The sequence below is a fragment of the Podarcis bocagei genome (assembly GCF_964188305.1).
Source record: "Podarcis bocagei genome assembly, chromosome: 14".
NCBI lineage: Eukaryota > Metazoa > Chordata > Lepidosauria > Squamata > Lacertidae > Podarcis > Podarcis bocagei.
Genome location: NC_138139.1, coordinates 37,900,558 through 37,923,095, shown reverse-complemented (window position 1 = coordinate 37,923,095; position 22,538 = coordinate 37,900,558). Strand labels below are relative to the sequence as shown.

General features: G+C 46.7%; 1 protein-coding gene across 3 annotated transcripts in view; it reads right to left on the bottom strand.

Moving 5' to 3' along the window:
- Positions 1 to 1,765: 1,765 nt before the first annotated feature.
- Positions 1,766 to 22,538, bottom strand: part of CAPN15 (calpain 15) — a 95,496-nt gene continuing 74,723 nt past the window's right edge. For all 3 annotated transcript variants that reach the window (XM_081169840.1, XM_081169842.1, XM_081169841.1), the window contains 9 exons: positions 12,487 to 12,670; positions 11,363 to 11,586; positions 9,678 to 9,803; positions 8,325 to 8,477; positions 6,980 to 7,141; positions 5,319 to 5,548; positions 4,339 to 4,505; positions 3,271 to 3,449; positions 1,766 to 2,382 (listed from right to left, as the gene is read on the bottom strand). In XM_081169840.1, the coding sequence (XP_081025966.1) occupies positions 2,205 to 2,382; positions 3,271 to 3,449; positions 4,339 to 4,505; positions 5,319 to 5,548; positions 6,980 to 7,141; positions 8,325 to 8,477; positions 9,678 to 9,803; positions 11,363 to 11,586; positions 12,487 to 12,670 (1,603 nt within the window). In that variant the 3' untranslated portion in view covers positions 1,766 to 2,204. The remainder of the gene's footprint in view (positions 2,383 to 3,270; positions 3,450 to 4,338; positions 4,506 to 5,318; positions 5,549 to 6,979; positions 7,142 to 8,324; positions 8,478 to 9,677; positions 9,804 to 11,362; positions 11,587 to 12,486; positions 12,671 to 22,538) is intronic.

The following is a 22,538-nucleotide window of genomic DNA, read 5'->3' as shown; positions in this document are numbered from 1 at the left end:
CACAGTGCTCCACACGTCAACATGTGCAGACAGGGGTGGGCGGGAGTACAAATGAACTCGGCTCTTGACTGACTGCTTGTACCGGCAGAAAGGCCCTTTCCTAATGGAGGGATTGGACTCATTTTATAGAGCAACACAATGGGGAAGACACTGCTGGTGATGAGCCCCCACAGCTTTCCGGGACGCCCTCCTCCCACCCTGTGCCCGAACCAATGAAGTTGGCAGGAAGACACCATCCCTGCTACCCTGTGCCTGAGCCCACAAGGTGGACTAGAAACCCTGTCCCTGATACCCTGTTCCCGAGACCCAACTCCACAGATCTCCATCAAGCTCAGCCCCACACTGGGTCCCCTGAAGGGCAAAAGCCATGTCCTGTCAACCTCAACTATGCATCTGTCCCAAGTGAGTGATGGTGAGCACGTGTACCACTGGCGATCCATCCAGAATCTTCTTTAAGGGTGATGGCAGAGACCAACCTCTCCCTTACGGAGGGTCCAGAGGCACAACATACTCCAGATTCCTTCCCAGCATAAGGCTATTCTCCTTGGGTGGGGAAGGAGTGCAGAAATTCCCACTGGTGCATTTCTAAACTCACTTTTCTGGAGGCTAAGCATCTGACTGCAAAGCAGAACTGGTGGAGACCAAAAGTGCTAAATTGACCGAGCTGTACATGAAAGGTTTTCGGGTAGCTTTCAAATCAGCGCCAAATTGGAAGCGCCAGAAGGCACAAGGGGAGGTCAGTCGGTAAAGGGTTCCTTGTTCTCCTCCACCACAGCTGCTGACCCCTGGCTATTCTTCCTTTGGACTGCAGACTGCCAGGAAGGGAAATTGGGAGCAACCCTGCTCCTCTGTATCATGTGAGCTGCAGGGACCACAAGTGTGAATGAACTTCCAAGCCCTTCTCAAACACCCAGGCAGCTGTGTGCCTCCCTTGCAGACTCCCAATCACTTCCTTGCAGCCTACACCCATGTCCCCAAACCCCACTCCTCCCCACACCAAGTGTCCCCAGCAATATATATATATACAGACAAGCCCCTGTACAGATCAAAAATGCCATGATGCTAAACTTAAGCCCCAGGGGCAACATCTCCTGCAATACCCATGTGGGTGGGTCAAATGGCTTGAAGCCTGCTTGGAAAAATGTGCTTCTCTAGGCTTTGTTACTACACTTGCTCCTCCACACAAGACTGTGGTGCCAGTCTTTCTGAGGGGCACGGGGGCAGGAAGAGAAGCAAAGAAGGCAGGCAGAGACTCTTATCCCAAACACCACATAAATTTGGCAGCAGGTTCCACGGCTCGTGCTTAAATCAATCTTGCAGAAAAATACAAAACAGTAAGAATAACATTTTCATAGCCAGCACTCCCACCATACGTGTTGCAAGACAGCTTGCACGTTGAGTCTAGCCTGCCACTCGTCCTGCAGAAAAATGGTGCTCACGCTAGGGGAGTAGTTTAACACAGATTTAGCTAGTTTGCAGTTAACAGCACAATGGCTCTGCCATTTTTTTGTACCCCTCCGGCAACCCAGTCTGCAAAACAAAAAACAAAACAAAACTTCACCACCTAGCCAACCCAGTGCTGGAAGGGAGATGGAAGTCCATCTTACGAGTCATCACCCCTCCATCTGCCAATGACAATTCCAGACGTGAGAGAGACAGAGACAGGATGGGCCTACATACCCCTCATCCCAGACCCCACCCGACCCCATTGCAGCAGCCAGCTGACATTTTTAACAGTGGGGTGAGGCACACACACAGACAGACACATTGGCCAGAGGTATATTATTGTTGCAGCAGCCTTAGGATTTTTGGCGGCTGTGGGAAGGGTCGAGTCCCAGGACCTGGCGCCTGGGAGCATCTGAGCATCGCCTGCACCTGGGGCTGGGACACGTCCCTCTCCAGGGCTGTGACATTCCCTTGCTCTCCTAACTTGACAGCAGCTCTGGATAAAGTGCATCATCTGTGGGGAGGCAGGTGGGGAGAGGAGGGAGAGAGGATTTCAAGGGAGGGGGAACCTGAGCAGCTCCCTGCCTGACCCCAGGGGATGGGAGGAAAGGCGCTTGGCTTGAGACACCCAGTCTGTCTGTCTGTCCATCCTTCTCAATCCCGATGGCTCAGTAATGGCGGCTCGGGCAACGCCTGAGACAAGTGGGGCCAGAAAAAAGGCAGAAGCAGAAGAGTGGCAGGGAGGGCGGGGCTATTTGTCATAGCGGCCGGGGCCCATGTAGCCCCGCCACCTCGGGTGTCAGCAGCGGATTGTGCGTCCCCTTGGTCGACATCCAGTCATTCAGAAAGGCCTGGGTGGCTTTGCGATGTGCCAGGCGGTGGGTGATGGAGAAACCGGCGTTGCCTTCCAGCTGGGACAGAATCACTAGAACCTGCCTGGAAGAAAACAAAAGGAAAGGAGATAGACAGGTCAGTGAAAGAGAGAGGGAAATAGTGCTAATTCTCACCCCCGCGAATCTACAGCCACAAAGGAAGGCCCAAGAGCAATGGTAGGAATACAATTCTAATTGGGCAACAGCCCCCTGGCTTTCCAAGTAGCCCTTTCATCATGCAGGAAGGTCTCAGATTCCCCAAAGGCTTCCAATACACAACCACTCTCTGGGATCTCTCTGGCCTGGTGCAGACATAACATTCCAGGTCTCTTAACCAGGTGAAGAGCAGAGGTGTGAAACTTCCAGCACACAGGTCAAATGTGGCCCACCAGGCCTCACCATCTGGCCTACAGTCATTTGGGAGAGGCAATGCCCATCCAGCCTACAAGTGATATCATCCATCAATTGTTTTTGTTCTTATATTTATTGTGTATTTTGTGTTTTTGATATCTATGGATGAAGGGCAGTATACAAATTTAATAAATCATCAAAGGACCAATTGGGAGCTTAAGGCGAGATGGACGAAGGCATGCTCCAATTGCCCATCAGATGATGGGTGGTGTGGGTGTGCCTTGCTTCAGAAAGGGGAAGAGGTTTCTATTGAAATTACTGTCCAAATCAGGATGCGGTGGAGTCTCCATTTTAGCAGTGGTTTCAGTGGGATCTACTTCTCCCTCCCAGTGCTGCCCCTTGAACTTCTCAAAACTGGAGGTTGAAAAACAATGAAGGCACCTGGACTTGTCAGTTGAGGAGAGAGGGTGGCCCTCCTCCTTACATTCTACAAGGTGGCAAACTGCTTCATCCCCCCCCCAAATGTGGCAATTCTGCAACTTAAGCACACCAACGGGAAATTAAATCAAGTTCTCTCAGCCCCCCGCTAACTCCCTCTCACCTGTGCAGAGGGGGCACACTGTCCTGCGTTTTGAGGCTGCCTCGTGTCGACACAACGTTGAAGCTGTCTGTGCAGTCGCACTGGACGTGCAGGTAGGATTTAGGGTGCCGGTTCTCCACCACCACAATGAGACCTGCCCAGCCATGTGTCAGGTAGTAGCAAGTCATCCCCTCGCGCCCCTGAGGAAGCAAACCAGCTAGTCAGTCTCGGCCCCAGACCAGCGAATCCTGCCTGCCTCCACCTCACCACCCACATGGCAATACAGAGTCCCAACCTCCAACACTCGGGGCCCATGCTCACTCCAACTCCTTGGAAGATGCACGTTCCCAGGAGCGCATGCGCAGCTGCAGGTGCTTGGCTGCTTTCCAGAGAGAACATCCACATACAAAACCCACCCATCCAACTAACAGCAGGACACCTGCCTGCAGAAAGCTGTAGGATTTTATGTAGCTTAGTAAGCTAGGAATTAAGGAACTCTAACCTCACATCTGCTATGGACTCTGTAGGTGGTCTTAAACAAGCCACCGAGTCTGCTTTGCGCCCCAAGTGTTTTGCCTTGGAGTCTGATAACACCTCTTGCTTTTCTGGAGGGAGGATAGAGAGGGGTGTGGGAGTACCGGGGACAGTTTGCATTTGCTGCTCCACCCACTATTTACTCTGACCCCGCCCACCACTGGCATGCAGCCCTTGGGAGATTGCTCAGAAAGGAATGTGGCCCACAGGTTGAAAAAAGGTTCCCTAGCCCTTACATGTACAGTACTGAGACAGTGCGTGTGAAGCAAGTTTGAACACTTTAAAGCGCTCCATAAATGTTTAAGCATCACGGCCACCGTTTTCCCAGTAGGAAGGCTCTTAGGCAGCTGGGGTGGGCAAAATATCTGCTGCAAACCCTGGAGAGCTGCTGCCTGTCAGAACAGATACCAGCCTTCTCCAACCTGGTGTTCTCCCAGCCTTCTAGATGTTGCTGGGAGTTGTTGTCCCTCTGATGGTAGTCAATATGCTGATAGTGAGAAGCAGGAAAGAACAGACTCTCTGAAGCAGCCGGGTGGGGCTGGTGCCTGCACGTACCTCGTGCCGTTCGCCCTTGTTCTCGGTGAGAAGAATGATGGCATCTGCCAATGTGGTGGACTGAGCCTCAATCTGTTCCACCATCACCAAGCGGGAGCTGTAGATGGCCAGGATGTAGCTAGAGATGTCAGCAGCTGGGCATGCACTGCCAGTAGTAGGGCTAGAAACTGGTAGAGGTCGAAATAAGCAAGTGAGGCAGCATCAGGCTGCAGGGCCCCCTGTCCACAAGGGAGTCCCCACCCCCAAGAATCCCTACCCACCCTGCCATGTGGCCTTTCCCTCACTCAAGCATTTCCAGATGCCAGCTTAGGAACATGAACTGCCTTCCTGATTGCAATACAGGTCTGGTACTTAGTCTCCAACACAAGCCAAGACTTGCATTCTTGAAAAGAAGTACAGAACTGTGCAATAGTAAAAAGGAGAAAAGTACAGAAAAGGCCATCTAGAGAAGCCCCCGCCTTCCCAAGTGTAAAATAAACCGGTCCCCGCCCCTTACACACAGGGGCATTCAGAGAACTTGGACGACAAGCTTCAAATCACTACATACATTGTTGGTATTGTCTACTCAGAAGGAAGTCCTACTGAGTTCAATGGGGCTTTCTCCTAAGTGATTGGGGTTAGGACTGCAATCTGCAAGAAGCCAATGTTTAAGCAATGAAGGCAAATTTCAACTGAGAATTAAGGCTGGGGAAGGGAACCTTCCCCAAATGAGACTCCCAACTCTCATCCGTCCCCCCACCAGGATGGCCAATGGTCAAGAATGAAGGGAGTTCCGGTCCCAGCAAATTCTGGAGGATTACAGGCTCCTTCGTTGCTTGAAGCTGTTCTGAAAACACAGGTGGCTTTTTCTTCAAACAGTGACCCCCCCCCCACTTTTTTTAATCCTCCCCCCAAGCTCTCAGCAGGCAACCCTATTGCTGGAACTGGCAGCCCCACTGCCCGAGGGGAGTCAGAAGTAGACTCTGCCACACAACACTTACCTTGGCTTGAGGAGGCGCCTGTCACTGGGGTAGTCCAGTGGTTGAAGGCACAGCACACCACAGCATACTCGCCCGGCTCCAGCATGACATCACAGTTGACAAACTTCTTGACTGCCCGCTTGCTGTGTGCCATCAGGCGGCCCAGGCTGAGCTTGCTGCCATTGATGAAGGTGGCTCGGAAGACCATGATGCAAAGGTCCAGCAAATGGCTGTCCACTGTGTCTGAGCGCCTGCCAAGGGAAAAAAGGGAAGGGGCCATGGCTCATTGGGAAAGCATGCAGGAAGTGCCACGTCCAATCTCTGGTGGGGCTGGGAATCAGTCTGTGGGAAACTGCAGCCAGTTGCTGTAGACCACATTGAATTGGATGGGCCAATTGCTAGACTCCTGGTGTAAAGGAGTTCCCTACATTCCTGTGAAGTGCAGTGGAGTCAGAAGTCACTGCACAACCCGTTGTACCCCACTCTCTTTCACCAAATAGGATAACACAAACAATATGGGGTGGGGGGCAAAAATATGGGTCTTGCCAGACTGCTGTCTTGGTAATAGTGGCTTGCAGCAGTGACCTCACCACCATTTCCATTGTTTCTTTGTTTAGAGTTTCTGTCTTCAGTGAAACATAGAATTGTAGATTTGGAAGGGACCTCAAGGGTCATCTACTGCAGAGAGAGAAGGATCCAAGGCAAAAGGAGGGTAGCCCTTCTGCTCCTTTAATAGCTGATGAAAACCTAGCTTCTCCAATGACACCCTGAGCAACAAGCAGCATCTGTTGCACAACTACAGACAGAGCCCAGCCTGAAACCCTGGAGGGCTACTGCCAGTCAGTGTAGACAGCACTAAGCTAGATGGATCAATGGTGTAAACTTTGTAAGAGGCAGCTTCCTATGCTTCCTAGGTACAAGGGTCCTGCTTTCTGCTACACATCTGGCCACCCTAGAGAAAAAAGCAGGCAGATGAGCATGTTAAAAAAACCCCAACATCCCATTACTGGGTCCTGTGGTGAAGTTTGTAGCAGTTAAAAGTGGTTTCTGAGTCTGAAAATCACAGAAACTAATGACTAAAAAAATGCCTGTCACTACGAGGGAGGGATAGACGAGAGAAGAGGACTTGTCTATTGTAAGGACTCACAGGGGAAAGAGGCAGTGAATGTCTATACATATATAAACACCACACCTTTTAATGAGGGCCAGTGTCATGGCTTGAGGACCAGATTTTCTCGGCAGTGCTTTACCTTCCTGATAAGTATTAAGTGGCAGCCTTTCACTGATATAGAAGGAAAGGGATCTTCTCAGGGCCAATCATTATGGTAGGGGCTAAACCTGTTCCATTGAGAAACAATAATGCCCCTATCTGTGTAGCCACAGTTATCCCGTCTAGATAGCTGCAACCTTCATTCTGTTCCTTAGTCATGTTAGAGCAGGAAGAATGGCAGGAAATGGCTTTTATGTTGAGAGAGGATAGCAGTGCCACCACCATCATGCTATGTGTCAGCTCAATAGCACAGTTGACCTGGAACTGGAGATGGGATTAACAAGAGGGGTCAATGCACAAGTGACAATTGCCAAGACGCAATGCCAGTTCTAGAGTAATTAGGGTGATGTAAACAGTGTGCAAGAGCCTTGAATCTTTCTCAGTGGCTGATGAGTGTGATCTGCGACCTCACCTGCTGCCTTCCTGGAAAAGGGCGAACTCCAAAGTTGCACGCTCCAGCACAGTCAGTGAGGTGACGGTAATGGGTCCACTGGCTTTGTTGGGAAAGGTGCCCTGCACACGAACCTCATGCCAGTCTGAATGGAGCTTGCAGATGTCCACTGAGTCGAAATACCTGGGCAAGGGAATAGGCAGTTGTCAACCCCGGAAGCAGCTGTAGCCAAGATCAGATGAGTCTCTTTTAGACAGCAATCAAGGCACCCCTGTAAAATCTTCATTGGTAATGGCAGTTTCTTGGGGGTGGCGAAAGGAGGACCACCTTTTTGTGGAAGAGACAGCTGTGTTGCTGTCCATCTTTCTCTTCCCTCTACACTAGGGTGGCAAACCTTTTCTAACCTGAGGACCAAGGGCAGAATGCAAAAGGGGGTAGTGCCACTCTCATAACCAGCACAGACAAAGCTCCTAGTGTAGAGGAGCACCTCAACCAATAAGTGCCAATCAGCTGGAGGATGGATGGAGCATTTTTCTCCCATCATAGCATGAACTGAAAGATTCTCCTCTCCTTCCAGGAATGTGCAGTAACATACTTTGCAACGGCCTTCCTGACACTGCAAAAATTGCCTCTTTGTTCTCTTGCCTGCCACTCCTGCTAACAGGTCGAGAGCGCTCTGGAAAACTGGAAGGAGTGATTCTTCCTGTTCCCAGAGTACTTCCACCTGCTTGCAATGAAGCACTCAGGGGTTCCCACATTCAGCGCCATAGTTGTAAATTTTGCCGGGAGCTTGAGGCCCACATTAAATGGCTTGGCGTGCCTGATTCTGGTCTCACACTTTTAAAATATTCTAGTTTTCTGTGAGCTCCATCACAATAGAGGGAGAATGCACAGCCCCCAAAGAACTGGAAGCAAATTCAAACTAACAACTCATGAGAAGGACAGGGGATTCAGAGCATCAATGCTATTTTACCATTGGGTGCTGTGCTGTTTTTTAAATGGAGAGGAGCAGCAATTCTTGTTTCTCGCTAACAAGCCATGATCAGCAAGCTAACAATAAACCATGGCTTAAAACTGGCTGGCCATCCTGACTTGTTAGGGAGAAGCAAACCACAAACCCTGGTTCAGAAGGAATAGGTTGGTTTGTCCCATTCGCGCCAGGGGAGGAGCAAAGTGGGAGTGAATGAGCAGTGCGTATGAGCACTCTGCCTGTACACAGTAAAGCATGGTAAGTCAGCAGTACATGTGTCTGTGCCTTAGATCTGCATCAGAACAAGGAGGTCACATTCCAGCCAAATCCAAGCTTCTAAAGGCAGCAGAGAAAGGACCCAGAGACACAGGACAGTCTGTGCAATTTTGGCAGTACCTGATGAAGTCACTGTACTCCATCCAGAAGACCCCTTCACTGCTCCCGTGGGGCATCAGCTCATGCCGCAAGTGTGCCGGCCAGTGGGGCCATTCGTCAGACCAGCTACCGTTCCAGGAGAAGCGGCCCCAGGGGTTACGGAGTCGCAGGAGCCTGAAAGAAGCAGCAAGACAGAACTGAACTTAAGCTTCTTTATTCAAGTTATGAAGTTCTACTCTGCCTGCTCTTAAAAAAAGAAACCCTAAAGAGGGCTTTGACACCATCCTTTTGGGAAGAAGAGAGATCACCCAACACAGCTTTGGGCTTCTGTTTGATTAAGACGTGATGTAAAAAAACAACCTTTTAACTGACACACAAACACACACAGGTCAGCAGAGGAGTGAAAAAAGAACCTGTCCCTGCTTTGAGGTCTAGTCAGTATGTCAGGCATAGATGGATGGTGGCTCCTGGGGCAGAGCTTCCTCCTGGAGACAGAAGGTGGGATGAGCACATATTGGGAGAGGTGCTCATTCCCCAAGGCTTGATGAGCCCAGGGAAGTGGTCTGTTTTGAACTTTATAAACCCAGAACCAATTTTAACCCCAATCTCCAACGATTCCTTAAATCATTTCCTGCCTATGCTCATCTCTCTCACTCTCAGATGGCCAGACACAAAGGTCCAGCAGACCGTGTTATGTCTCATTACAGTTGCCAAGACTGAGCAAGAAAACACACTTTGCAATCTGGAAATTCTGAGGCCCTTTCACCTCTTTGCCTACCTCTCAAAATGATTTCACCCTGGGGAGGCAGGCAAAGAGCTAGGTAGGAGCACCAAAGTACCAATCTCAACACACCCTAAGCACTCTGCTTTGCCATGCTATTTTTACTGAGAAAATGTTTTGGTCTTTGCAAGAGTCATGAATTGGCTCCAGTGGGATAAAATCAAAATTGCAGAATTCATCAACAAACAATGATGCAGTATCTTGGGGAAGTTGTAATAGTATCTTACCCTACATTAAACTCCTGGCTCTTTTCTGGGAAATAGATCTGCAATATTCTTTAGTTCTCATACCTGCATCTTTCCTTAGTGCATCTCCATACGGCCTTACAGTGATGTTATGTGGGCAGATAGTTGAAGTGAACAACAATCCACGAGTCAACATTTTAAATCAGATGTAGTGAACCTTTGGTCCTCCAGATGTTGCTGAACTACAACTCCCATCATTCCTGGACACTGGCCATGCTTTCTGGGGCTGATACGAGTTTTAGTTAAGCAACATCCGGAAGAACAAAGGTTCCTGCCACTTGCTTTAAACCAAACAAGCAGCCTGCCTAATTAGCCAAGAGCCAGCAATCTTTTCTTGGCCATTTTTACCTGCACCCTTGCACATCTCGGACGTCCAATATGGAATATGCATGCCGTGGACGAAGGCCCATGCTTTCGTAGGCTGCATCATCCACCTTCATGTTGCCCCCTCCACAGGATGCACCCATCAGAAAGCTGAAGGATGGGAAATAAAAGGGAGTGGGGAGGGGATAAGAGAAACACAAGGTTTACACTACCTGTCTTAAAGTATGTATCATCCCACATTTTGCATAAGCTGGAAAGGTTGTTAATGGCATGCAGAAATGCAAAGCTAGTCTGCCATCAGGCTAAGGGAGGTACGACAACTATCACTACAAGATGCAGGGACTGCAGATGCAGGAATTGCTTGTGCTTTTTAGGGCTGGTCTACACATACTGCAAAATGAGATAGCACAATCCTGGCATGGCAGAGTGGACTGTACCAGACTGCAAGGGGAAGAGAGTGCCATTTCTTAACAATCCCTTGTTGTGGAAAAACTCCCTGCAAATAATTTATTTTGGGGGGCGGGCAGGAAACAGCATGCCGGGCTAAAATATTCTAATCCACTCCTTGCTGTGCTATTTTTCTGCTTGTAGAAGGTTTCCTTTACACACAGAAGCAATCAGAAATATGATCCTGTACCTATAGCCTGATGTAGAGCAATATTTTTTACCACTTGATTCTGTTGCTTGTGTAGACTAGGCCTAAGTTTCTGATTATAGTATAATGATATAAATATGAGATTGGGCCTGAGTTTCTAGGTTAATTCCTGGTTTGTTTCATATCAGTAGTAAGGAGGGACTTTGGCAAACATGCCTTGCAGCTGATGCTTTACAGTGCTGCTAAAAGCTGGTAGCAAAAGCCTCCTTGCAGGAATGCCCAGTTCCCAACTGCGCACGTGACACCGCCTTTGAGCCGCTTACACTCAGTTGTCCAGCCTCCTGCTCCCCATGCAATGACTACATGCAATATAACCCTCACCCACCTTCCTGCCACGCTCCTCCTCTGCCTTGCAGTAATTGCTCAGCCTTGCACTCTTGGCAGGTGGAGCAAAGTGGGGAGGCGGCCTATATTCAGCAGCTGTTGCATGCAGAAGAGTATTGCACACAGGCAGGCAAAGCTGTGAATGGAAGGAGTTCTAACATTCGTATACTACTGGGTTGGGGCTTTAACGGTATGATCTTTTAACAGGGGCTCTGAATTAGGTCACATCCACACCATACATTTAAAGCACATGGCCTCCCCTCCCCCCCCAAAAAAAAATCCTGGGAACTCAACTGCTCCAGCTGAGAATTCAATAGTCCATGCAGCAGAAGCACAGAACAGAACAGCTTGGGGCTTCTCTTTTCTCTTGGGCTGACGGCACAGGCTGCACCTAGCTCTGAGTGTTCATGGGCATTTTGGACCAATACAGAAAGCATCCCATGACGCTAGCCTCTCCAAGGCAGCTCACTAGAGCAGTGCATTCTCAGATTTGCAGTCTATCTGCTGTTCCAGCTTACTAAGGATGAGGGTAGCCAAGGGGTGCATTTTACAGCAACAGGCCTCACTGGCCCACCTTAGCTCTCTATCTTTGCTAGAGCCACAGCAGTAAGCTCAATGCAATTCCACTTTTCCCTTGGTCTAGATGCGGCCCGACCGGCCGCAGATGCCAAATCAGTCTTTATGCTCCTCACAGCTGAAGGGGAAAGCCCTCCCTCCTGCCTCGTCTTACCCAGCCTCCTTAGAACTCAGCATTTTGGCCCAGATGAGGTCAGTGTCAATGGGCTCCTCGCGAGGGTTAGTGGAGCTGACCTGCAGCATCAGGCTCTCGCAGGGGGCGCCGGTTAGCGTAGCTAGGCCTTCAATAGCGCGCCCTGCCTGGAGGGCAAAGTACGAACCATGGAGTTTGGCCAGGGCCTTCTCAATAAGGGCGACCCATAGCTGCTTCCTCTGGGCCTGGGGGAGAAGAACACAAATCAATGGCTGCAAACAAGGCTGTCGACCAACATCAGAGTTCATAATTGATTCTTTCTCTTTTAAAAGACTGTGTTAATTGCATTTAAATACATTTGCATGCTACAGATGGGCTAAGGGTGACCTTATCCGCCTACAGCACAAGCGTTAACAAAGGGTGGACACCCTTGGCAAGAGTTGTGTGTACTCTGCATGTAATTAAATGAAAACTCCGAGCCCAGGCAATCCAAGATCTATGCCAAGGAAAAGTGGATTTTGCAACTATATAAATTATGCAAACTGAGTGCAAATGCATAACTTATTCTGCTTTTTCAATGTTATAATCATAATATAGTCTGACATTGTTAAGTCATAGGAAGAGAAAGGAGACTTCAGCCATGTCGCTCAAACCCTTAAAATCGGATTCAGTCCTCTCTGTGGCTCCTGAAATTTCAGTGTGTATTGTCCAAATATTTTTTGAGCCTTCTTGTGCAGGATAAGAACTAGAAACCTTTTTAAAAAGCAAAATAAAATCGAAGCTGAAATTCTCAGGAAGCTAAATTCTGCACCCACCAGCACATATTCACTCTTGTAAACCACATTATGAATTCAGCCCTCTCCTTGTTCTAGACCAGATGGTCAATCTGTGGCCCTCCAGATGTTGTTGGACTACAACTCCCATCAACCCCAGCCATTCCCAGTCAAACAACATCTGGAGGGCTGCAGGTTTCCCATCTCAATGAACTTCTAAGCTGGAGACCCCATGTAGAGTCTTTTACAGGACACATAGCACAGCATCTCTCAGTTTGCTATAAAAGAGACACTTTCACACAACTCTGTTCCCAACCTCTGGCATATCCCCCTCTGTGGTTAGTGCTGGCCATATCAAATCCCAGCACCCACCTGAGAGAAGAGGAGGTAGCCACACTCATCACAGGGCAGCATGTCATCCACCAGCACAGTGGTCCAGGTGCCATCTTTGCAAAGCCGCACCTGATAGGCTCCCTCTGGACACATGGTCCGTGTAATCATGACCCGTTCCACCAACTCAGGCCTTTCTGCCAGCACAGCCAGAGCACTGAGGAACCTGAAAAAGAGGTGCCAGATGAAGCCAGTTAATACTGGGAAGGCTGCTCACCAGCAAGTCAATGACCACATTCAGGTATCATTCTAGACCAGGCATAGGCAAACTCGGCCCTCCAGATATTTTGGGACTACAACTCCCATCATCCCTAGCTAACAGGACCAGTGGTGATGGGATGATGGGAACTGTAGTCTCAAAACCTCTGGAGGGCCGAGTTTGCCTATGCCTGATCTATGCTATGGTTTCATGAGATGTGCCTAGTCTCCTCCTGAACTCACACACTCTCCTCCTCTCCTTCTGTATGGGACTCACTCCTGCTTTCAGTTAACTGTAGCTTCCTGTGTCATCTGAAGCAAGAACTGTACTTAACATTTGTATTATTAACAACAGATAATAGCAATCTACAAGGCACAGGAGGGGCAATTAATTATGCTTCAAAGTGAGAAGCTGACTTGCACTATCATTCACTCGATGGTTTTTGGAGGTATTTTCATCATACAAGATAAGAATTATACTTTCTTTTCCAAGAAAAATCAAATATATTCAGTGGTGGATTATATTATTACTTCTCCAGGTATTATTAAAGACTGTAGAGAAATAAAGAATGTTTCAATTTTGTATGCAGATCATGCACCAGTGAAATTTGAGTGGCTCTATTTTAAAAATACTCAGATTGGAAATTACATAATTTGATCTTACAAAATAAAGAAACTGCAGACAAGCTGAGACAGCACATATATATATATATATATATATATATATATATATATATATATATATATATATATATTTGCTTTCGTAGATTTTCACGGGTACAGGAATGCAGGTTTTGGTGTTTTCGGGTATCTTCCCGTGTAAGAGTTGGGGTGTCTAGGCGACGTTTCGACGAGGTCTCACTCGTCATCTTCAGGCTGGTGCTTTCGGCTTCTTGTTACTAGAACAGAGCAGGATCTCAGTGTTTGAGTTCCTATAAATACTGTTGAGGGGGTGTGGTGTATAGCCTCCAACGTTCTGGGCAGAGAGGAAGTTCCCAGGTTATTGTGCCTTTTCTTCTTTTGTTCATTGATTACTTGAGGGATATCTTGAGTGATTTCTTGAGTGATATTCTGAGTACCACTTAGGAGGGTCATTAGGTGTGGATTAGTTGCTAAAGCTTTTGTGTCTTGACCTCTTGAGCTTGTGAAGAGTTTTTCTGAGTTTTTCTGAGAAGAGTTTTTCTGAGAAGATGGCTGTACTGCACTTAGTTGTGCTCTGGCTTGGCTTCGTGTATAGGGGCGAGCTGTGGTTTTGTGCCCTGTGCCAGCCAGATCTGTGTAGGGATTGCAGGGGGGTGCAGCATCCGGAGGTGCCACTATGGTTTGGCTACTGGATGGTGTCTGTAATTTATCTGTGGAGAGGGTCTGGGTTTGGGTCTGGTGTGGTTGATTGGAGATGGCGTTCTGTGTGCCTCTGGTTCTGGTGTCGGTTTTTGTGGGGAGGGCTAATTTCCAGATGTCTGGCAGGCGGGACGTGTCGTCACGCTTGTTCATGTTGTGAGGGTGTTTCTCTATCTCGATGGCTTCCATGATTATTCTCTTGTGGTGATGTTCCATGTTAAAGAGCAATTTGGAATCTGCAAAATTAATTTCGTGTCCTGTTTCTTTCATGTGTTGGTAAAGAGAGGAAGTTTTTTCTTCTTTTTTGACGGCATTCTTGTGTTCTGCGATACGTGCATTTATTCGTCTGTTTGTTTGTCCAATGTACGTGGCTGGGCAGACTTTGCAGGGTATTTCATAGACCCCTTGGTTTTCTAACTGGATTTTATCTTTTGGGTTTCTGAGGATATTGGCTATTTTTTGGTTGGTGCAAAAGGCTGTTTTGATATTGTGTTTATGGAGGATTTTGCTAATTTTATCTGTGGTGCCCTTGATATAAGGAAGGAGGGCCATGCCATTGTTTTCTTCTGTGTCTTGGTTTTTGGGGGGTGTTTCTTTTTGGATTAGCTTCGTAACCCTGTTTTGCTGGTATCCGTTGGCGATTAACACATTTGAGAGATTCTGTAACTCAGTTGTCAAGTGGTCTTCGTCAGCCAGGCGTTTGGTTCTGGAGATGAGAGTCTTGGCTACGGAGTTTATTTGTGCAGGGTGGTGGTGTGATTGTGCATGTAAGTAGCGGTTGGTGTGTGTTTTTTTCCGGTAGATAGTGTGTCCTAGGGAGCCATCAGGTTTTTTGTAGATTAGGACGTCAAGGAAGGGAAGTTGGTTGTTGGCTTCTATTTCCATAGTGAATTGTATTTTGGGGTGTAGGCTGTTGAGATGTGTGAGGAAGCTATCTAGTTTTTCCTTCCCGTGTGGCCAAATTACAAAGGTGTCGTCAACATATCTGAGCCAAAGTTTGGGTTTGTGTTCTGACTTGTCTAAAGCATTGGTTTCAAAGTGTTCCATGTACAGATTTGCGATGACCGGTGAGAGGGGTGATCCCATAGGTGCTCCTTCTATCTGTTTGTATCTTTGTCCATTGTGGATGAAGTACGTGTTGGTTAGGCAGTGGTTGGTCAGGTCCAGGATGTATTCGGGGGGATTGTATTTGTTTTGAATGGCTGTCAAGGCTTCATTAATGGGCACTTGTGTGAAGAGAGATACAACATCGAAGCTCACAAGTAGGTCATCGGGATGTAGGTTTTGCTTCTTTATTGTTTCTATGAACTGGAAGGAGTTTGTAACGTGTGAAGCGATAGATTCTGCATAGGGCTGAAGTTGCTTAGCGAGAAATTTAGCGAGATTTTGTAGAGGTGAGCCTATGGAGCTGACTATTGGTCTGAGTGGTGTTCCTTCTTTGTGTATCTTGGGGAGACCGTAGAGTTTGGGGCATCTGGATGATTTTTCTCTGGGGATGATTCTTAGCTGGATTTCTTCACTGATAGGAGAGGCTTTTATTTTGGATTTGGTGGTTTTTTCCAGATAGGTGGTGGGATCTGTTTTTATAGGTTGGTAGGTAGGGTCTTGGAGTAGATTTGACAGCCATTCAAAACAAATACAATCCCCCCGAATACATCCTGGACCTGACCAACCACTGCCTAACCAACACGTACTTCATCCACAATGGACAAAGATACAAACAGATAGAAGGAGCACCTATGGGATCACCCCTCTCACCGGTCATCGCAAATCTGTACATGGAACACTTTGAAACCAATGCTTTAGACAAGTCAGAACACAAACCCAAACTTTGGCTCAGATATGTTGACGACACCTTTGTAATTTGGCCACACGGGAAGGAAAAACTAGATAGCTTCCTCACACATCTCAACAGCCTACACCCCAAAATACAATTCACTATGGAAATAGAAGCCAACAACCAACTTCCCTTCCTTGACGTCCTAATCTACAAAAAACCTGATGGCTCCCTAGGACACACTATCTACCGGAAAAAAACACACACCAACCGCTACTTACATGCACAATCACACCACCACCCTGCACAAATAAACTCCGTAGCCAAGACTCTCATCTCCAGAACCAAACGCCTGGCTGACGAAGACCACTTGACAACTGAGTTACAGAATCTCTCAAATGTGTTAATCGCCAACGGATACCAGCAAAACAGGGTTACGAAGCTAATCCAAAAAGAAACACCCCCCAAAAACCAAGACACAGAAGAAAACAATGGCATGGCCCTCCTTCCTTATATCAAGGGCACCACAGATAAAATTAGCAAAATCCTCCATAAACACAATATCAAAACAGCCTTTTGCACCAACCAAAAAATAGCCAATATCCTCAGAAACCCAAAAGATAAAATCCAGTTAGAAAACCAAGGGGTCTATGAAATACCCTGCAAAGTCTGCCCAGCCACGTACATTGGACAAACAAACAGACGAATAAATGCACGTATCGCAGAACACAAGAATGCCGTCAAAAAAGAAGGAAAAAAAAAAAAAACTTCCTCTCTTTACCAACACATGAAAGAAACAGGACACGAAATTAATTTTGCAGATTCCAAATTGCTCTTTAACATGGAACATCACCACAAGAGAATAATCATGGAAGCCATCGAGATAGAGAAACACCCTCACAACATGAACAAGCGTGACGACACGTCCCGCCTGCCAGACATCTGGAAATTAGCCCTCCCCACAAAAACCGACACCAGAACCAGAGGCACACAGAACGCCATCTCCAATCAACCACACCAGACCCAAACCCAGACCCTCTCCACAGATAAATTACAGACACCATCCAGTAGCCAAACCATAGTGGCACCTCCGGATGCTGCACCCCCCTGCAATCCCTACACAGATCTGGCTGGCACAGGGCACAAAACCACAGCTCGCCCCTATACACGAAGCCAAGCCAGAGCACAACTAAGTGCAGTACAGCCATCTTCTCAGAAAAACTCTTCTCAGAAAAACTCAGAAAAACTCTTCACAAGCTCAAGAGGTCAAGACACAAAAGCTTTAGCAACTAATCCACACCTAATGACCCTCCTAAGTGGTACTCAGAATATCACTCAAGAAATCACTCAAGATATCCCTCAAGTAATCAATGAACAAAAGAAGAAAAGGCACAATAACCTGGGAACTTCCTCTCTGCCCAGAACGTTGGAGGCTATACACCACACCCCCTCAACAGTATTTATAGGAACTCAAACACTGAGATCCTGCTCTGTTCTAGTAACAAGAAGCCGAAAGCACCAGCCTGAAGATGACGAGTGAGACCTCGTCGAAACGTCGCCTAGACACCCCAACTCTTACACGGGAAGATACCCGAAAACACCAAAACCTGCATTCCTGTACCCGTGAAAATCTACGAAAGCAAATATCTCACCTCTACGGGGAGGAAACCTTCCAGCTGACAAGAACCTACGAGAAACTAGAAATCCGAAGAGCCACCATCTTATGTGATCTCTTGTTCCTACGCAACTGCCGAGACAACAACTTAATTCCCACATGCTTCCAACTTAAATTCCACTCTAAAACCCCAGCTACCGAAAGGATCCTGAAACGAACTGAACTATCCCTAATCAGAAACGAACTACATAAGAAAAGATACCTACTAAACCAAACCAACAAAGATCTGCTCACTCTTCACCTCAAACTCTGTAACAAAATCCACCCTGCACTCTGGGACAAATGCAAACAACTAGCCGTTTGGAGAGCTGAAACAGAGTCCTCACATAAGACAGACACACACACCAACAAACTCCACAAACTAGAGAAACGCCAGAAGCCCAGCCACCCTCCACAACAACCCATGAAACAAACAGTACATAACATATCAGACAGGATCCTCACCTCAACTGAAACCAAAGTACTCTCCAAAGGCTTCAACTTTGCAGTCGCCCCGAGACGCATCCCCACGGAAAACATCATATGCGGAGTCGAAGCTAGCCTAACCAAAATCAACCCAGATGAAGCCAATAAAATCAGACTCGAAGTCACCAACATCCTCTGCTCCAGCAAACCACCCAGAAGCAATTTACACAAAGAAGAACAGAAAGCACTCACCAACCTGAAGAAAGACAACAACATAATCATTCTCCCAGCAGACAAAGGTAATGCCACTGTTGTGATGAACACATCGGACTACCAAGCAAAACTATCAAATCTACTCCAAGACCCTACCTACCAACCTATAAAAACAGATCCCACCACCTATCTGGAAAAAACCACCAAATCCAAAATAAAAGCCTCTCCTATCAGTGAAGAAATCCAGCTAAGAATCATCCCCAGAGAAAAATCATCCAGATGCCCCAAACTCTACGGTCTCCCCAAGATACACAAAGAAGGAACACCACTCAGACCAATAGTCAGCTCCATAGGCTCACCTCTACAAAATCTCGCTAAATTTCTCGCTAAGCAACTTCAGCCCTATGCAGAATCTATCGCTTCACACGTTACAAACTCCTTCCAGTTCATAGAAACAATAAAGAAGCAAAACCTACATCCCGATGACCTACTTGTGAGCTTCGATGTTGTATCTCTCTTCACACAAGTGCCCATTAATGAAGCCTTGACAGCCATTCAAAACAAATACAATCCCCCCGAATACATCCTGGACCTGACCAACCACTGCCTAACCAACACGTACTTCATCCACAATGGACAAAGATACAAACAGATAGAAGGAGCACCTATGGGATCACCCCTCTCACCGGTCATCGCAAATCTGTACATGGAACACTTTGAAACCAATGCTTTAGACAAGTCAGAACACAAACCCAAACTTTGGCTCAGATATGTTGACGACACCTTTGTAATTTGGCCACACGGGAAGGAAAAACTAGATAGCTTCCTCACACATCTCAACAGCCTACACCCCAAAATACAATTCACTATGGAAATAGAAGCCAACAACCAACTTCCCTTCCTTGACGTCCTAATCTACAAAAAACCTGATGGCTCCCTAGGACACACTATCTACCGGAAAAAAACACACACCAACCGCTACTTACATGCACAATCACACCACCACCCTGCACAAATAAACTCCGTAGCCAAGACTCTCATCTCCAGAACCAAACGCCTGGCTGACGAAGACCACTTGACAACTGAGTTACAGAATCTCTCAAATGTGTTAATCGCCAACGGATACCAGCAAAACAGGGTTACGAAGCTAATCCAAAAAGAAACACCCCCCAAAAACCAAGACACAGAAGAAAACAATGGCATGGCCCTCCTTCCTTATATCAAGGGCACCACAGATAAAATTAGCAAAATCCTCCATAAACACAATATCAAAACAGCCTTTTGCACCAACCAAAAAATAGCCAATATCCTCAGAAACCCAAAAGATAAAATCCAGTTAGAAAACCAAGGGGTCTATGAAATACCCTGCAAAGTCTGCCCAGCCACGTACATTGGACAAACAAACAGACGAATAAATGCACGTATCGCAGAACACAAGAATGCCGTCAAAAAAGAAGGAAAAAAAAAAAAAAACTTCCTCTCTTTACCAACACATGAAAGAAACAGGACACGAAATTAATTTTGCAGATTCCAAATTGCTCTTTAACATGGAACATCACCACAAGAGAATAATCATGGAAGCCATCGAGATAGAGAAACACCCTCACAACATGAACAAGCGTGACGACACGTCCCGCCTGCCAGACATCTGGAAATTAGCCCTCCCCACAAAAACCGACACCAGAACCAGAGGCACACAGAACGCCATCTCCAATCAACCACACCAGACCCAAACCCAGACCCTCTCCACAGATAAATTACAGACACCATCCAGTAGCCAAACCATAGTGGCACCTCCGGATGCTGCACCCCCCTGCAATCCCTACACAGATCTGGCTGGCACAGGGCACAAAACCACAGCTCGCCCCTATACACGAAGCCAAGCCAGAGCACAACTAAGTGCAGTACAGCCATCTTCTCAGAAAAACTCTTCTCAGAAAAACTCAGAAAAACTCTTCACAAGCTCAAGAGGTCAAGACACAAAAGCTTTAGCAACTAATCCACACCTAATGACCCTCCTAAGTGGTACTCAGAATATCACTCAAGAAATCACTCAAGATATCCCTCAAGTAATCAATGAACAAAAGAAGAAAAGGCACAATAACCTGGGAACTTCCTCTCTGCCCAGAACGTTGGAGGCTATACACCACACCCCCTCAACAGTATTTATAGGAACTCAAACACTGAGATCCTGCTCTGTTCTAGTAACAAGAAGCCGAAAGCACCAGCCTGAAGATGACGAGTGAGACCTCGTCGAAACGTCGCCTAGACACCCCAACTCTTACACGGGAAGATACCCGAAAACACCAAAACCTGCATATATATATATATATATATATATATATATATATATATATATATATAAAATGAAACTTAGAATGAATGAAATCTCCCCCAAACTATAATAAGGTATTCTTCAGATGAATTTGTATTAGCAGGTTGGAGTATTTCAAAAGAAAATCAGTAAGAAAATACAGTAAAATAGAAAAATCAGATGCATGACTCTCTCTCTCTCTCTCTCTCTCTCTCTCTCTCTCTCTGTGTGTGTGTGTGTGTGTGTACATGGTCTGCTGAACTGATGCATCGAGTTCATATTGGAAATAGCAGTTACACTGGTGGCTGGTCTTCTTTGTTCTACAGGTAGGAGTAGCTAATGTGTCTTCCAAATGCTGGACTCCAGCTCCCATCAACCCCAGCCAGCATGGGTAGTGGCCAGGAATGATGGGAACTGTAGTCCAACAAAGTTTTTGAACCCCTCAAAATGTTGATCTGTGCCGGATGTGTGAGAAACTGGGCTTCATATGTTTATGTTTGTTTATTGATTAACAGTATTTGTATATTGCCTGACAACTTGACGTTCTCTAGGTGGTAAACAACTAAGACAGATTAATGAGCATACCCTAGGAAAGCCTTCCTCAACTTGGTGGCTCAATATATCTTTAGGACTACAACTCCTATCATTCCTATGCACCGGCCATGCTGGTTGGGGTTGAAAGGACTTGCATTCCTCAAAATCAGGAGGGCACCTAACTTGGGAAGTCTGGTCTAAGTGAACAGTGTCCATCCAATGTTTATAGCATTTCTCATATGATGTCTTTCTGTAATAAATTGTATTTAAGGTGGCTTAATAGCATTTAATTGAACAAGTGTTTTTTTAAAAAAATTAAAATAGATGCATGATTGCAAAATTTAGAAAGTCATAGGCTACAGGGAATAATCACTCTAAAGGCTAATTTTTCACCAATTGCGTGTGCAGACCACAATGAATTGATTTTTTTAAAAAAAATCATAACATGGCACTACTAACTGAAAAGTTTCCAACTCTTAAAAATCCTTATTGGAGTCGTATTTCCCCTAACAGCTGATTCTACTGGATTCTGAGGTTTCATCTACTGACACCCACAGTTTTCAGTGATACTGAGCTGTGGTCTTCCAGTATGGGCAAAAGTGAGGGATGGTGGGAGCTGGAGTCCACCAGGTGACCCACTTTCACTTATACCACCATTTGAATTTAGTAAGCAATTTATTTATCCATATCTATGGACTGCAGCCCACCCCCAGGAATCAGTATGTACCCCTCCAACCAGAGCCCATTGCTTCTGGTATCCGGTTAGCATCATTCCACCAGGAAGGGGCAATATGACAACATGTTAATGGCTTTCAGACCTCTGTGGAATCCTGAGAAGCTTATCAGAGTTCAATGAGAATCAATTTTTGGATTCATCTTTAGGTTCCCAAATCATCTTATAACAAATCACAACAGGACAAATTAAAACAAGAACATTACAACAAGATGAACATCAAACACAAACAAGATTAATCGAAAGACAGCTTGTCTACTATAACCAACCTTGCTCAGTCATCGTGTAGCCGCAGGTGAGTGATGGGTGCAATTCTGGAGCATCTATTCTCACTTGACTTGGCCAGCATTCTGCGCAAATTGAGCGTGTACCTTAATATATGGTCTAGAATCTATGTCAGGGTTTGTGGCAGGCATGCAGAGTTCCTTAGCAGACACACTGATGTGGAAAGTGTTCTCTCAAGGCTTGACAGCTTGACAGCCTCCAACAGAGATTATTATGGTTCATATTTTACACAGAGGAATGTGGAAATGTGATGCAGGCCGTGCTATTGGCCTGCAAGAATGACCCCAGAGGCTTTCTTTTCACTCCTGCCTTCCCTAGTAATGCACACATGCAGGAAAGTACTGCAAGGCCCAACAAGCCCAACCAGCAGCCCACATGAATACTGTCCATGCTCTATAACAGTGTTATCCAACCTTGCACCCCCAGATTATGTTGAACTCCAGCTCCCAACAGTCAGCATGGTCAATGGTCAGGGATGATGGGAGTTGTAGTCCAACGTAATCTGGGGAACACAGTCCTAGAATATGACCCCATAATCCTTTGGAGCGCCTCAGCAGAT